Source organism: Ranitomeya imitator, chromosome 1, assembly GCF_032444005.1.
Source record: "Ranitomeya imitator isolate aRanImi1 chromosome 1, aRanImi1.pri, whole genome shotgun sequence".
NCBI classification, from domain to species: domain Eukaryota; kingdom Metazoa; phylum Chordata; class Amphibia; order Anura; family Dendrobatidae; genus Ranitomeya; species Ranitomeya imitator.
The window spans coordinates 1,067,691,833-1,067,709,569 of NC_091282.1; the positions used below are offsets into that span (position 1 = coordinate 1,067,691,833).

The window sequence follows — 17,737 nt, forward strand, 5'->3', positions numbered from 1 at the left end:
TTTTAGGAGTAGGATATCCAAAGGCAATTATTACATCTTTAGACTCTTGCGCATTTCTGGCATTGCCACCCTTAGTCCTATTGTGTGAGTAAGGGCGGTAACGCCAGAAATGCAGCAGTTTGGTGTCAATTATTCCTCTCCTTTCTCTGATTTAGGAGTAGGATCGCTTTGATTATTGTATGGGTGGGCTGCAGTGGGTATCCCCTTAATTTTTTTATGATTTTTTTTATAAATTTGTATTTTTTCTTTCTTTATTATGCATAATTGTTTAGCCACATTGTTTGCAGCACCCCTGGATACATATAGTTACTTATTTTTTATGTTGCCTGTGCTGCTTTTTTTTTCTCATGCATTTTATGTGATCGCTCTGAAATGCTTCTTCCAGTCCCGATGATTCTGAGACTTTGTAATTTTTTTTCGTCACACTTTGCACGTTATGGTAGTGGTAAATTTAATTCAATAAAATTAGTGTTTATGAATATTTAGCATGATTTTAGAAGAATTTGTAATTTTCAAACTTTGAGTGCTTATAGCCTTATAACAAACTAGCTATTGAACCCGTTCTATGCCCGGGTGGCGAGCATTTATATTGGTATATGGTCTCCATCATGTGCTGCTGCCATCCTGCGCCAGTTCTGTCATGTGCTGCTGCCATCCTGTGCCCGTTCTGTCATGCGCTGCTGCCATCCTGCGCCCGTTCTGTCATGTGCTGCTGCCATCCTGCGCCCCTGTTCTGTCATGCGCTGCTACCATCCTGCGCCCGTTCTGTCATGTGCTGCTCCCATCCTGCTGCCATCCTGCGCCCGTTCTGTCATGCGCTGCTGCCATCCTGCGCCCGTTCTGTCATGCGCTGCTGCCATCCTGCGCCCGTTCTGTCATGCGCTGCTGCCATCCTGCGCCCGTTCTGTCATGTGCTGCTGCCATCCTGCGCCCGTTCTGTCATGTGCTGCTGCCATCCTGCGCCCGTTCTGTCATGTGCTGCTGCCATCCTGCGCCCGTTCTGTCATGTGCTGCTCCCATCCTGCTCCCCTGTTCTGTCATGTGCTGCTGCCAACCTGCACCCGTTCTGTCATGTGCTGCTGCCATCCTGCGCCCGTTCTGTCATGTGCTGCTGCCATCCTGCGCCCGTTCTGTCATGTGCTGCTGCCATCCTGCGCCCCCGTTCTGTCATGCGCTGCTGCCATCCTGCGCCCGTTCTGTCATGTGCTGCTCCCATCCTGCACCCGTTCTGTCATGTGCTGCTCCCATCCTGCGCCCCCGTTCTGTCATGCGCTGCTGCCATCCTGCGCCCGTTCTGTCATGTGCTGCTCCCATCCTGCGCCCCCGTTCTGTCATGTGCTGCTCCCATCCTGCGCCCCCGTTCTGTCATGCGCTGCTGCCATCCTGCGCCCCCGTTCTGTCATGCGCTGCTGCCATCCTGCGCCCGTTCTGTCATGTGCTGCTCCCATCCTGCTGCCATCCTGCGCCCGTTATGTCATGCGCTGCTGCCATCCTGCGCCCGTTCTGTCATGTGCTGCTGCCATCCTGCGCCCGTTCTGTCATGTGCTGCCATCCTGCGCCCGTTCTGTCATGTGCTGCTCCCATCCTGCTGCCATCCTGCGCCCGTTATGTCATGCGCTGCTGCCATCCTGCGCCCGTTCTGTCATGTGCTGCTGCCATCCTGGGCCCGTTCTGTCATGCGCTGCTGCCATCCTGCGCCCGTTCTGTCATGTGCTGCTCCCATCCTGCGCCACTATTGTATTATATGCCCCCCATAAGACGCTCCAGTGTGTATGCCCCCGTATACTGCTGCCATATATAAAAAAAAAAAAAAAAAAATACCATACTCCCCTATCGTCCGGCTTCACTGCAGGTGTGTCTTCAAGAAAATGGCGCCGGAAAGCGCGGACTGTGCAGGCGCCGATTCCGGCAGCAGGAATCGGCGCCTGCGCAGTCCGCGCTCTCCGGCGCCATTTTCTTGAAGACATACCTGCAGTGGAGCCGGAGTGTGTGTTCAAGAAAATGGCGCCGGAAAGCGCGGACTGCGCAGGCGCCGATTCCGGCAGCAGGAATCGGCGCCTGCGCAGTCCGCGCTTTCCGGCGCCATTTTCTTGAACACACACTCCGGCTCCTCTGCCTGTGACTGGACTCTGTCACAGCAGAGGAGCCGGGAGACTGAGCCGCACGCAGCGCTGGAACGGAGGACAGGTGAATATACTTACCCTCCCTCCTGGCGCGTCCACGGTCCCTGACTCTCCGGTGGAGATCGCGGTATGCGTTCAGTGCTTACGCATACCGCAATCTCCTGGGAGCGTCACTCTGTGGGGGCCAGACTGCGCCGGCGCTTGCGCCTGCGCAGTCTATAAGGCTACGTTCACACTAGCGTTATGCTAGTGTGCGTCGGGTTAGCGTCGGGCGACGCACGCGTCATGCGCCCCTATACTTAACATGGGGGACGCATGCGTTTTTGTTTGTTGCGTTGTGCGACGCATGCGTCTTTTTTGCCGCAAGCGTCGGACCAAGAAAACGCAACAAGTTGCATTTTTCTTGCGTCCAATTTTCGGCAAAAAATGACGCATGCGTCGCAAAACGCAGCGTTTTTGCGTGCATTTTGCCGCGTTTTTGCGTGCGTTGCGTCGCCGACGCAGCGGCGCACAACGCTAGTGTGAACGTAGCCTAAAGGCTTCGGACAGAGTGACGCTCCCAGCGTTATATTATAGATAGCAGTATCACTAAAAATGTTTAACATTTCTCATGTCTAGTTTTCATGCGCATCATTTTTGACACTCCCTTAAAGGAGTTAAAGGTTTAGCAGCAATTTTTCATTTTGTTTTTCAACAAAATTTTCATAACCTTTTTTATTTATTTTTTTTACAAACTTATTCAGTTTTGAAGGTACTATGTTTCATAAACCCCCAAAAAGTGATACATTTTAAAAACTTCTCCCCTAAAAGTATTCATAACTGCATTCAGGACGTTAACCTTTCTCTTTCACAAGAATTAATGCAAACTGGAATGAAAAAATATTCCCTCCACTAAAATATTACCTTAGCCTCAAAATTTAATTTGTACAAACTGAAATGAAGGTAGAATGCAGCAAAAAAAATTGTTGCACAATTTCTACTAAACACGGCGATACCCCATATGTGGTTGGAGTCTGTTTGGGCACATGGAAGGGAAGGCACGCTATTTCACTTTTGGGGCGCGATTTTGGCTGGAGTAGATTGAACAGGCCATATCACATTTTTCAGTTCCCCCAAAATGCCAAAACATAAGAAACCATCCAGGAGTGATCCCATTTTGGAAACTACACACCTCAAGGAGTTTATCTGGTGTTTGCAGTCGCCTTTTTCAACTCCCAAAAGTTTATAATATTGGGACATTAAAATGAGAATTTATTTTTTCCACTAATGTATTTTAGTCCCAAGAGATAGTAGGAGAAAATGGACCCGACCATTTGTAAAGTAACTTCTCTTGATAGTGAAAATGCCGATTGTGGTCGGAAACTGTGTACACAGTGTGACTCGGATGAGAAGTCGCTGTTTGACTTTTGGAGCACAAATTTGGCAGTAATAATTTGTGGGTGTCACTTGGAGAGCCCCTGAGGGGTCAAAACGGCAGAAACCGCCCATTTTGTAAACTTCACCCCTCAGGAACTTCATCTAGGGATGTGGTGAGCATTTTTATCCCACTGCTGTGTGACTTATTTATTTACTATCTCCTGTAAAAAAATGTAAAAATAACATTTTAACAACCAGATGTATATCAAATATTTCATCTTTACCATGGTTAATAAGCAAAAATTATCCTGGAAATTACACAATTTCTCCCAAGTGCAGCAATACTGTACATGTGGTTATACACTACTGTTAAGGCACATCCCATTTGGCTTTTTGGGCTCAGGTTTTCGTGAAGTAGTATGTGGGCACCACTTTCAGGACCCCTACAAGGCAAAACAGCAAAAATCCTCATAAGAGATCCTGTTTTGCAAATTACACTTGGAGAATTCATCTATAGATCCAGTGACTGTTTTGACTCCATTGGCGTATCCAAAAATTAGTACATAGTGGATGTGAAATTGCAAATGTGCCATTTTTGTGCCCAATATGTTGTGCCCACCTTGTGCTTTTAGAGACTTGAACCCCATAAATTAAGTACTTCATCCAGAACTATTGATGATCTAAAAATATGAAATCTGTAGGTGTCTGACACTACGCCAATAAAAACTGTTCTGGCAGCTTCCTGACCTAAGCGATGTCCAGACAGAGCACAGCAGCCAGTGCCGAGTACTTCAATGAGCGATAAAGCACAGTACTCGTCTGCGGCCACAAACCAGTGTACGAGGCTTTCGTTTTCCTCTGCTAGAGCAATGTGGCACTTCTGGATAGGCTATCAAACATTATACTTGTAGAATTCCCATTTAAGTGGGTTCTCCCCTCTAACCTGTGCATTGGGCACGCTGCAGGGCTCAGAAGGGGGAAGCCATTTGGTTTTGAAGCGTGGATTGATGTTTGGGAACTATCTGGCTGTACCAGCCTTTTTGAGCTGCTAGTAATGGGGAAAATTTCACCCATCACTCCCCTTAATGACATATCTGGTTAGGGGCTTGCTTTTCGTTGGAGATGGAGTTTTTATTGGTACCATTTGGGGGTACATAACATTTTTATTCTTTTATTCACATTTTTGGGAGACCATGAACAAATAGCAACTCATGAATTGTCTGTATTGGCATTTGAGGGGTTAATTGGCAGCACTCTCATGAGCCAACAAAATAATCGTACCGTACAATCGCGTTTTGCAGGAAGTGTTTAGGAAAGGGTTATTTTTTTAATCTCCTTTTGCATCTCTGTGACAGTTTTTATTTTTATTTTTTTTACCCTCTCTCAACAACTCCCTTGTGGGTACCCTCTCTGTACAAATTTGTTCACAGAAGTGTCTCTACGATAATCTCCAGGCTAATAAATTGACTTCTAGCGATCTCTTTAACCCCTTCCTGCTAAAACTAATTTTCAACTTTCTGACCATACCAAATTTTTCATTTGACATGTCACTTTGTATTAATACTCTGGAATGCTTCTATAAATCTCAAAGATTCTAAGATCCATTTTTGTGACACTTTGTACTTTATGATAATTTCTGAGAGTCCATACAAGAACAGCCTCCAGCATCAGAGGAATTTTAAAACATAACTTTATAGCAAAGGATTAAAAATAATGTTCAGAATATGTGCATAGATAAGAAATGCTGTATGTTGGCTTGCGCATTTCGGGTTAAAGGGACTCTGTCACCTGAATTTGGAGGGAACAATTTTCAGCCATAGAGGCGGGTTTTCGGGTGTTTGATTCACCCTTTCCTTACCCGCCGGCTGCATGCTGGCTGCAATATTGGATTGAAGTTCATTCTCTGTCCTCCATAGTACACGCAATCTTGCCTTGTGCAGGCATGTACTACGGAGGACAGAGAATGAACTTCAATCCAATATTGCAGCCAGCATGCAGCCGGCGGGTAAGGAAAGGGTGAATCAAACACCTGAAAACCCCGCCCCTATGGCTGAAAATTGTTCCTCCAAATTCAGGTGACAGAGTCCCTTTAAATAACCCTTATTCATAGCTGACTATTATATGTGTGGCCCAAACCTTAGGAAGTAAATGTTAGGGATGGGATTAATTGCCATTACGTAGCCATTCACATGAATATGTGACCACTGTTGTAGGTATTTATTGAAATAATTGTAAAGACAAAACAACAATTTATATTGAAACACACAAATTAGTAAACTAATTAAGGTTGGTTTTATTATTGAGTCCATCTTGTGAACGGGTCTGTAAAAGACTCTCATTGTTGCAACTTCCCCTAAATGTTTTTCCAAGAAGTGTTGAGGCACTGGAAGTGGTGCATTTTTTAAATCTGTGTGAATATCATTAAATGTCACTATACAAATCTGTAGTTTGCGGGATGTACACACCACGTACTGACGGGCCTATTTTCCATTTGCTGCATTCTATGATGTAAACTACATAAGCTGTGTTACAATTAATGAATGTATGAGTAGAATAGGGAACACCTTACCTACAAATACCGTAATTATAAAGGCGAACACCCGCACATTTCTTTCTGTGCCTTTCACGCAGCCATGTGTACTTAACCAGATTTTATTTGTATCTTTTTTGGTATTGGTCATATAATGTTACCTATCGTTCAAGATCTTCAGACAACAAAGTATATGGGGATAATAATTTGCTTTTCTATAAATTTGGAAGTTTACCATGTGTGGCGTAACCGCTGTACGGGATCACCTTCTCTGGGGTAAAAGGTATGGCGCGGCCTGCACACAATGAGGACTCTGGAAGTTGCAACATGTTTAAACTGTGTCTATCCGTTTTTCACTGGTTGCACAGCACAGAAAAACAAAAGCATAAACACAACATCTGTAGCCTTGTCCTGGCGCTAACTAAACAATATGAGCAATGGCTACTCACACGGCTGAGCTAGTCCCAGGGCACATGAAGCAACCAGTGATACAGGCTGTGCAGGCTCCTCTCTGAGATGTCTGGTCTCCATCTCCAGGCTGAGAGACTAAGGGCTCATACTTGTGCCAACCTCGGATGAGTCTCGCACGGCAATACCCAGCACTGCACCCGGCACTCAGGAGCGGAGCGTGCGGCTGCATGTATTACTATGCTGCCGCACGCTCCGGAGTGCCGGCAGCAGCGCCGGGTATTGCCGTGCGATACTCATCCGAGTTTCACGCAAGTGAGTATGAGCCCTAAGGTGCACACACAGCCTGGTTATACACACAGCGAGCCAGGTGCAGTGCATCCGAACCTGCAGAGCTAGGATTTAACCCTGTTCTACAAAGTTTTCCTCAGCATATTTCAAGAGTGTGGGAAGAACATAGATCCCTACAATAATTTCACCATGCAATACACTACACATGATTTTTGTTTAATTAATAATCTCTACTCTTCCAGTTAGTAATCTTTTTAGCTTGGTTAAAGGGAATCTGGCACCAGGTTTATGCTACCCCATCTGAGAGCATCATGATGTAGGGGCCCAGACCCTGATTCCAGTGAAGACTCACTTGCTCGTCTACATGCTGTCATTTTAATACAATCCAAGTTTCCTCTGCTGCAGATCTAGCAGTACCCAGGATGTTGAGCTTTTTATAACACCGCTCACACCACTCATTGACCACTTTCTGTCAATGTACATTTTATAACCCCGCCCACACCACTGATTGGCAGCTTTCTGTCAGTGTATATTGTATACAGCTGCCAATCATTGGTGGGGGTTGCACAGAGCAGTTGTTTACAATTAGCCCTATAGTAGCAATCTCCTGCTGATAAAACACTGATTTTGACATCACAACACACAGCTTAGTAAGTGACACATCGCTGAAATCAAGGTGTCTGCCTCTACTTCGTGATGGTTTCATAATACATTGCAAAAACCTGCTGACAGATTCCCTTTAAGTATAGAAAAAGTAGAACCTGTCGTAAGCAATCGTTTAGTAACATCACTTTCTTGTATGTAATGCTGCTTATCAGGACATGTACTTGTGCACTTGCATGTTTGCCAATAGCTAAGTTCTTGGTGACATGATTGTGGTGACACCTGTTAAAATGTAACCATAGTATTGCCAGATAATGGTTGTGTGTACAGTTTGGTAATAATGCTCCGGTTAGCCTGATCACCAGTTAGGTAAGTTCAAGAAAGTGAGAGATGCTTTTTGAGTTGTACCATGAAAACAAAGTTATCATTATTTGAATTAAGATCTGCTTCAAAATGTGATATATCCAGGGTGCCACTGCCAATGAATAGCAAGTCGTCTATGTACCTCCCATACTATTGAGTACAATTGTGAAAGGGATTGTGGGATACACAGACAGTTCTCCTCCTACCTAGCCATATATCAGGATGAAGAGCGAGAATCTATTTAGTATCTGATAGAAATTATTCTTCTGATATTAATGAACACTTTTTATCTTGGAATATGAAGCCCGCAATTTTCCACAGGGAGGCATGGCAGTATACAGGGAGCTACTATCACAAGTTCCGCAACAAAAATGATTCTCGCACTGGAAATGTTTTATATGAAACTGCTTCAAATCTGCAAGGACAAAATATGCAACATGTGCATTAGACTTGAGGAACTTCATTCACTTTGCTGGTTCTCGGAAATCCTTCAGTCTTTGTGACAAATTGCAGAAAAAAAAGCCACCAACAGACTTTTTAATACCAGTATTTGAGTAGTTTTGAATCCGTCTGTGTTGGGCATCGAGCATGTGATCTCTTTTGTATAGAGAGATTTGTTGGAACCCCCCTATGTGAAGGATGTAGAATGATGTTGGAGTGGAACAGAAGTTTTGACTTCGATCTTGTACAGTCCAGATTTATAATATTTTTCTCGATCAATGTTTGGAAACTGTCGATAATTGTGATTTATGTGCATAGAAGTCTGGATTTGATATTCTCATTTGGTTATGAGTTGCAGTTATTTCTCCCATGGGAGCGGCATTCTCACTTTGTAGACTCGTCTAGGTAACTTTGGATAACTGTTCAGAAAACAAAATCCATTTTATTGGTACTAATGAAAACTACAACTCGTACTGCGAAAAGTAAGCCCTCAAACGGCTCCATCAAGAGAAAAATAAAAAGGTGGCGTCTCTAAGGATCTGGCGACAAAAATAAATATTTTTATTTTAAGTGTTTTTATTGTGCAATCGTAGAAAAACATCATTAAAATTATATAAATGTGTTTTCTAATTAATTTTACGGACCCGAAGAATATAAAGTTAGAGGAGTTTTACACTACTTGGCAACCCCTTCTTGATCTAAATGTTTGGCCTGAAAAAAAATAATGCCTATATTCTACTCCTGTGCTGGCACCGTTCCAGCGGTGTCGGCACTCGCGGTTCCGGGGCTCTTGTGCAGTCATTGTGACACATGGCCCCGGCGCCAATTCAGCACTGGTGTCACTGTCGACGCCTTCAGACAAATCGAATACGAAGAGGAATTCCAGGCTGCAGCTGATCTGACTTCCTCTTCATGTTGAGTTCGACAGGAGGCGGGACAATGACGCCAGCGCTGATTGGGCGTCAGTCACGTGTCACAACAACAAGCCGGGAGCCCCAGGAAATGTTAGTGCCTACACCGCGGAAGGTGAGTATAGGCTTTATTTTATTGGGGCCAAGCGTGGTGGATGAGGAGTTGTCCAAGTGGTGGACAACTTATGTAACTGATGCCACAGTTGGTGCTTAATGTATCAGTGAGTGCGTAGGCCTACAGAGCCATGTATGGACTCTCCTTACATGTAGATATTGGATATACCAAACCGCCTTTAAAATGATAATTGCTGCTAAAATGGGTGAAAATTGCTCCGACTACCAGAAATGCAAAATGTGTATTTAAAAAAAACAAACAAAAACCTGGAAATGTAAAAGTGGAAGCAACCTCGGACTACTGAAGACATCTTGAGATGCATGGACTTACTGCCTGGAACACCTCTTCTGCAAGACAGGTTGGAAGCTGTCAGTTCATCCGGGTAAAGTTTCACGTTTCTACAGTTGGTGTTCAGAACTTGTTCTGTTCCTGCAGGAACCGCTACCATTGGGCTACCTAACTGCAATGATTTCTAGTTTAGGGACTTTGTGATGGGTCCTCATGCACAACAGGAAGACACAACTCAGCTGTCATAAATTGTGTCGCAGTGTACGGTTTATATCCACTACACTGAAATACGCTGTTGTAATTGCCTAACCATAAATTAGAAATTGTAATTTAGGTCTCCTCTCTCCCCCCCCCCCCCCCCTCCTTCTTATTATTCTCAAAGGCCACATACGTAGTTTAGTCTTGTCTGTGGTTTAATTACTTATATTGTGCCTGTTTTTAATGTTGAAAATTAATATGCAATTAAAAATTCTAATTCTAGATTATATTTGTGTTCTCTAGTTTCAAGCCATAAATGCTTTATTTTTGTGTCCAACTCTTATTTTAATTGTGTAATGTGTTTTGTTGTGGATATGAAAAGTAATAAAATAGTATTATTACAGTAATTGTGTTGCTCTGTGCTTTGTTCTACTTCTATATACCTGAGGGGAGACCTAAGGGCATAGAACATATGCCACCACTCTATTAAGGCCTCTTTCACACTTCAGTCTTTTGGCGTCAGTCACTACCGACATAGTGACGGATTGACGGATCCGTCACAATTGTTGCGAAAACGGTTCTAACGGATCCGTTTTTTTGACTGATCCGTTACTTGGGGGTTGTCTGGGAGAAGTATCTACTTTTTGGAGCATGCGCAATTGAAAAAACGAATTGGGGCGACGGATCCGCCGAAAAAACTGTTGCGGCGGATCCGTCGCCCATAGGCGGCCATTCTATGGAATGGCGGACGCGACGGATCCGTCGCGATCCGCCATTTCGGCGGTGACAAAAAACGTTCTAATGTCCGTCAATTTTCAGAAAACGTCCGCCAAATTTCGACGGATCCGTCGCATGGCGGATGGAACGGACGACCATCCGTCACAATCCGTCACTAATGCAAGTCTATGGGAAAATAACGGATCCGTCAAAAAAAAAAATGACGGATCCGTTATTTGAGGAAAATGGCGGTTTTAGACTGATGCCAAATAACTGAAGTGTGAAAGAGGCCTAGCCATGTAAGAGCTTTTGGACCAAAATTGGACTTTCAGAAGATGATTTCAATCGAGACCAGAAAACAGCCATTAGTCACACACATATAGGATTTTATTTAGAACATGTCTGAAGTAAGAAAAACAAAGGATGGAAGAACATGTCTCTATACACAAAAAACCACATCATGGCTGAAAGAGAGAGGACCAAGAAAGTGCTGAATTTGTACGAATAAATCGGAGTATGATCATTGTTTGCCTTTCTGTATTTTGTTTGTTTCTAAATCCCAAGTGTGTTTTCTTTTTCTACAATCCCTACTTTTCCACCACCTGAAGAAAAAAAAGAAAAACCGTTTATATAGATGTATACACACAGTGGGGAAAATAAGTACTTGAAACACTGCCGATTTTGCAAGTTTTCCCACCTACAAAGAATGGAGAGGTCTGTAATTTTTACACTTCAACTGAGAGAGCCAGAAGGTTAAAACAAAAAAAATCCAGAAAATCCCATTGTGTAATGTTTACAATATGTGCATTTATTGCATGAAATAAGTATTTAATACAACAGAAAAACAGAACTTAGTATTTGGTACAGAAACCTTTGTCTTAGAGAGGTCAGACGTTTCCTGTAGTTCTTGACCAAATTTGCACACACTGCGGCAGGGATTTTGCCCCACTCCTCCATATAGCTCTTCTCCAGATCTTACAGGTTTAGGGGCTGTATCTGAGCAACATGGAGTTTCACTCCCTCCAAAGATTTTCTATTGGGTTCAGGTCTGGAGACTGGCTTAGGCCACTCCAGGACCTTGAAATGCTTCTTATAGGGCCATTCCCTTGTTGCCCTGGCTGTGTGTTTTGGGTCATTGTCATGCTGGATGACCCAGCCACGACCCATCTTCAATGCTTTTACTGAGAGAAGGAGGTTGTTGGCTAAAATACTGCAATACATGACCCCATCCATCCTCCTTTCAATACGGTGCAGTCTCTTTTGCAGAAAAGCAACCACAAAATATGTTTCCCCCACCATGCTTCACGATTGGGACGCTTTTTTTGGGGTTGTACTCATCCTTCTTCCTCCAAACACAGCAAGTGAAGTTGATACCGAAAAGTTCTATTTGGTTTCATCTGACCACATGACCTTCTCCCATGCCTTCTCTGGATCATCCAGATGGTCACTGAGAAACTTCACAGTCCTGGACATCAGGGCTGTGGAGTCGCTGTCATGGAGATTGAGGAGTTGGAGGTTTGGCTTACTGACTCCACAGCCCTGCTGGACATGCGCTGGCATGATCAGTGGGACCTTTATTGCCCTGCAGAATTGTAATCCATAACGGTGTAGTGTGTTACTAATTGTAATGTTTGAGACTGTGGTCCCAGCTCCCTTCAGGTCATTGACCAGATCCTCTTGTGTAGCTCTGGGCTGATAATTGACATTTCTCAGAATCATCTTTACCCCACAAAGAGATTTTGCAGGGAGCCCCATACCGAGGAAGATTGACAGTAGTTTTGTGTTTCTTCCATTTTCTAATAATTGTGCCAACAGTTGTTGCCTTCTCATCAAACTGCTTGCCTATTTTCCTGCAGCCCATCCCAGCCTTATACAGGTCTACAATTTTGTCCCATGTGTCCTTAGACAGCTCTTGGGTCTTGGCCATGGTGGAGAGGTTGGACTGTGATTGATTGTGTGGACAGGTATCCTTTATACAGGTGACTAGTTCAAACAAGTGCAATTAATGAGTGCAGAGTAGGAGGGCTTCACATAATAGAAAAACTACCAGGTCTGTGAGTGACAGAACTCTTACTGGTTAATAGGTGATCAAATACTTATTTCATGCAATAAAATGCAATGAAATTATCTAAAAATCATACAATGTGACTTTCTGTTTTATTTTATTATTTATATTCGGTCTCTCTCACAGTTGATGTTTACCTATGGTAAAACTTACAGACCTCTCCATACTTTGTAGGAGGGAAAACTGGCAAAATCGTCCGTGTATCAAATACTTCTTTTCCCCACTGTGTGTGTGTGTGTGTGTCTGTGTGTGTGTGTGTGTGTATCTTTGTCTGCCAATACAAGGTATGCTTTAATAGTTAAAGACTTGTCAGTGTCATTGAAATCCTCTGTTAGGTCTCATTCAGACGTCCATGTTGCACGGAGGTGTTGTGTCAGTGTTTTTTCACGGATAGAACACGTACCCATTCTATGGTGCTGTTCACTTGTCAGTTTTTTGTCCACTTTCGCAGATGAAAAGTGCCAATTCAGGCCTACGGGTCTGTGAGCGTCATATACAACGCACAGATGGCATTTATGGGCTATCGATATTTAACATTGCAAAGGATAGAAGATTTGTAATTTGTTCATCCGCGAAAAATAGTGATGATAAAATTGATTTACGGACCGTGCTCTGTTCGACTCATGGACCTTAAAGACTGATGGACACACTGATCTAAGAGATTGAGGACACCGGTACCATTTTCTCACGGACGTGTGAATGAGGCCTTACGCTGTATATCTGTCAGTGAGTCTGATCTGTATTCAGTGATTGTTAAATACTGCACAAGTCTGGCATTGCATAATGTGTAATATCTATGGAAATGTGACAAATACTCTATTCCAGTTATTAGAATGTGGCCAATTGTTCACTTCAACACAAGGGTGTCAACTCCAACTGGAGATTCAACCCAGAGCAGTGAAAGGCTTCTTTACTGCAACAGCGGTAAAGCTGTGGGTGGGATCTGCGGTCTCCGCTGTGCTCTGGCATGATCTTTACATCACTTGATGTAAGTTTCAGGGCAGTGCGCACGGCGTATGCCTGAGAAATAATTGCAGAGCACAGGCACGGGTGACGGCACAAGACAGAGAGGAGGCGGCGCCCAGTGGGATGATGGACGGCTGTGAGGCGGCTGAGTCAGGGGGAGAAAAGGTACCTCTCAGACTCAATACAGGTATGGCGCACAATTTATAAAAGTGAATATTTCTGCATTCCTAGGGATAATAAACAAAAGAGCCACCTTCACAGAATGCAGCCTTAGTGCTGATGAAGGTGGCTTTTACTTAAAAACGCCTTGGGGGTGACAGGTTCCCTTTAAACTGCTGCATTTTGTCAACTTAAAAAAAAAACAAAAAATCTCCTACCTTTTTAGTATTTTACTCTCCAGTTTGATTAAGAAATAACAATACACATTGGTTGAATACAATGATTTTATAAATGGGCTCACCACAAATGTCGACGTTGGGGATGTTTTATTGAAGGCTAAATATGTTCGAGATGCCATAGGTAATGAAAGTCCCAACATATGGCAGCTTTGAAACTAATTCTACAGATATTGTTTATAGGGTATCATATGTTTTATGCCCCACAGGAAAACTAAAGGAAAAATGCCATAATATATTAAATAGGCCATTAAAGGGGAGCTGTCAGCCTTATGAATGGGAAGAGCGCCTGATTAGTGATGTCACTTACTGAGCTGGGTTTTGCACTTTCAATACAATCATCATTTTATCAGCAGGAGATTACCACTGCAGGACATCTGACCTCCGAGTCCAGCCATACCCCCAGCACTGATTAGCAGCTCTCTGTCACTATGCAATGTGCACAGAAAGTTTGGTGCGGACGGGTTATACACAACTGAGCTCTGGTAGGTCTGCAGCAGAGAAAATTGTGACGCCGTCCTAACTACTACACCCAGTAAAGTAAGTGATCACTGGAATCAGGATTTCTGTCCCTATCTCATGGTGCTGTCAGATTACATAGTGTTTAAATTCAGAAGCACTTAAAGGGAATCTGTTGTGAATTCTGTTGTCGAACTCCCTCCTGTGGTCGTGAATGGTACTTCGGCGAGTTCTGTCTATGGGCTCCCTCTGGTGGCTATGAGTGAAGCTGCTGCTTCTGAGGTTCCTTACACAGGTGACGTGGTTTATCCTTTGGTTGGCTTCTCTATTTAACTCCACTCAGATCGTTACTCCATGCCAGCTGTCAATGTTTTAGCATTGGTTCAGTTCGCTCCTGGATCTGCCTGGTGACCTGTCTTCTCCTGCAGAAGCTAAGTTCCTTATTGTTATTTTTGCTCGTTGTTTCTTTGTCCAGCTGGTTATCCTGATTTTGTCTTGCTAGCTGGAAGCTCTGGGATGCAGAGTGCCCCCCCCCCCCCCCCCCCTATTTCATTTCTGCGTTTGTGACTTTCATCTTTTCTCAGTCATTATATGTGGGGGGCTGCCTATTCCTTTGGGGAATTTCTCTGAGGCAAGGTAGGCTTTGTTTTCTATCTCTAGGGCTAGCTAGCTCTGAGGCTGTGACGAGGCGCCTCGGGAGCGTCAGGAGCACTCCACGGCTATTTTTAGTGTGTTTGATAGGATTAGGGCTTGCGGTCAGCAGAGCTCCCACATCCCAGAGCTCGTCCTGTATGAGTTTAACTATCAGGTCGGGTGCTCCTAACCACCAGGTCATAACAGGAATCTGTCACCTGATTTTTCATATATAACCTGCAGCCACCACCTTTAGGGGCTTATCTACAGCATTCTGTAATGCATGAAAATGGGAGGCGCTGGACCCGGACCTGCGACGCCCATCAGACTGGACCGGACCCCCAAGGTGAGTACAATCTAACTTGTTTTTCTTTCAGGATACATCGAGGGCTTATCTATTATCTACAGCATTATAGAATGCTGTAGATAAGCCCCCTGATGGCGGTGGCCGAAGCTTATATACGAAAACGTAGGTGGCAGATTCCCTTTAATCCTTCTCTGTCTAAACATTTTCAATAGTGTACACAGATCGCAGGTTCAAGTCCCCAAAGGGGACTAACAGATACAGTAAAAAAAAAAAAAGAGTAAAGAACCAATTGTTTTTTCCTCAATTAGTAGAAATCTGGCAGGTAAAAAATAGTGTTTATATTTCTCTGAATTCCCCGCAAAGGTTTACATGACCTTATGGAGGTGTACAATATCTGAAATAGATATAAAGCAGGAAGCCGGCCCTGCCAATCCAAGTGAATGTTACTAGCCTCGCCCACATAGAAAAAAACAACTTTTCTCCGATATGTAAAAATTGTCACAGAAGGGGAAATAGATTTTAAAATGTAAAATTTTTATTACTGGACCTTTTGTGGTAATAAAAATGTAAAACACAGACCCCGATCTCCTTTATTTTCCCACTGATCTGACCTGATTTCGGCAAAAAAAAGTATGAAAACATAAAAATTATGCCCCATGCGTCATGGGAAAAAAATATAGTATTTATTTGAATTTCCATATAAGAAATTGTTACTGCATGTTGAAAAATCCCCAAATCTGTTTGGTCAGGTAATGGAGTACATGGCCTGGTCTTGATCTGAGTATTTGTCACATTTCCAGACAATGAACATGTTGCGTCTTAGCCTGACAGTGGTATTTTGTATAAAAAAAACACATTCTTTCATTATCATTTTATGTCAGTCTCCAACAGAAAGTTGTGACAGTGACCCGATCAGCGAGGAGGAACCGATGGACCCAAGCAATGATATGGTAAGGAATCAAGTCCAAGTTCTTTTTGCCTTATAACTTTAGAATTTCTGTTATTTTCTAAATGTATTCTTTTTTTACATCATTACCAGTCTCATCAGTAATATTGTGATTTTATATTTTCAGCTTTGAGTTTACAAGCATTATTAGGTCTTAAGAGATCTACTTAAAGATGACCGGTCACCAGAAATGGCAATTTTTTGCTTTTACTTTATTCTTGCTACTCTCCTGTATCTTTTTTTTTTTTTCTTTTGTCTTCTTGCGTCACCATATGGTTTCAGAGATATGGGTATTTTTATAAGTGCTCATTTTCATGGTCTTTATCAAGGGAATGTGGCTCACAGAATTTTCGGGGCAGGATGTTTTCAGGCACTTTTAAAATTCCCACATCTCAGGAGCCGTATTGCGGATTATAACAGAGAAGGGAAAAGGACCCCTAAATACGTAGCACGGCCAGAATAAAGCAAAAGCTGCCACTTCTGACCTGGTGAGAGATTTGCTTTAATGGTGTATGCTGTTTCTATTATGAAATCTGGTGACAGATCTGCAGTAATAGGAAAAAATCTTTAACGGGGACCTGAGTTTTGACTATACAAGTTCAAATAAATACTAAAAGCAATTCATTTTCACATGCTGCATTTATAATTCTTGTCCACGTACGTTTATTGGGCTTTTTTTGTATGCTGTAAGTTTTATTTGGCTTATTAAAGGGAACCCGTCACGCCCAAAATGGAAGATGAGCTAAGCCCACCGGCATCAGGGGCTTATCTACAGTATTCTGGAATGCCGTAGATAAGTCCCCGATGTAACCTGAAAGGTAAGAAAAAGGTTAGATTATACTCACCCAGGGGCGGTCCCGGTCCTGTTCAGGTCCGATGGGAGTTGTGGTCCAGTCCGGGGCCTCCCGTCTTCATAGGATGACGTCCTCTTCTTGTCTTCATGCTGCGGCTCCGGCGCAGGCATACTTTGTCTGCCCTGTTGAGGGCGCCGGCCTCTCTGATCTTTCCCAGAGTACGCCTGCGCCAGAGCCGCAGCGTGAAGACAACAAGAGGACGTCATCCCATGAAGATGGGAGGCCCCGGACAGAACCAGGACCGCCCCTGGGTGAGTATAATCTAACCTCTTTTTCTTACCTTTCAGGTTACATCGGGAGCTTATCTACGGCATTCCAGAATACTGTAGATAAGCCCCTGATGCTGGTGGGCTTAGCTCGTCTTCCATTTTGGGGGTGACAGGTTCCCTTTAAAGATTTTAGCATGGCTGCCGGAGGCTTATCAAATTCCCATTGTTAGTGTCATGGACCACCAATGGGCTGAAGTAGAAAGCCACCTTCTGTTCAGATCTTCAGATGCCAGTGCTATTTTTTATTATTATTATTACCATCTAATTTTTTAAAAGTGTGATGTTGTGATGCCATTTTTCTGGTGGTGAACTGAAAGGGCATGAAGTTGTCATCATACAAAACCTTACATTTTACCAAAATGCTTTAGGATATAGGTATGGTCATTTAATGAAAAAAAAAAACCTGACTGCCAAAAGTTTTGCATATACTATTTATTGATCACAACCTAGAGAGTAATTCATTGTTACAATGCCATAACTTAATATTTTGTAGCATAAC

At 43.4% G+C, this 17,737-nt stretch overlaps 1 protein-coding gene across 3 annotated transcripts in view; it reads left to right on the forward strand.

Annotated features, from left to right (window-relative positions):
- Positions 1-17,737, forward strand: part of KLHL2 (kelch like family member 2) — a 241,466-nt gene that overhangs the window by 188,444 nt on the left and 35,285 nt on the right. The window contains exon 9 of one of the 3 annotated variants that reach the window (XM_069744187.1): positions 16,051-16,119. The exons of the other annotated variants lie outside the window; for them this stretch is intronic. Within the exon in view, the coding sequence (XP_069600288.1) occupies positions 16,051-16,119 (69 nt within the window). The remainder of the gene's footprint in view (positions 1-16,050; positions 16,120-17,737) is intronic. 3 annotated transcript variants of the gene reach the window in all.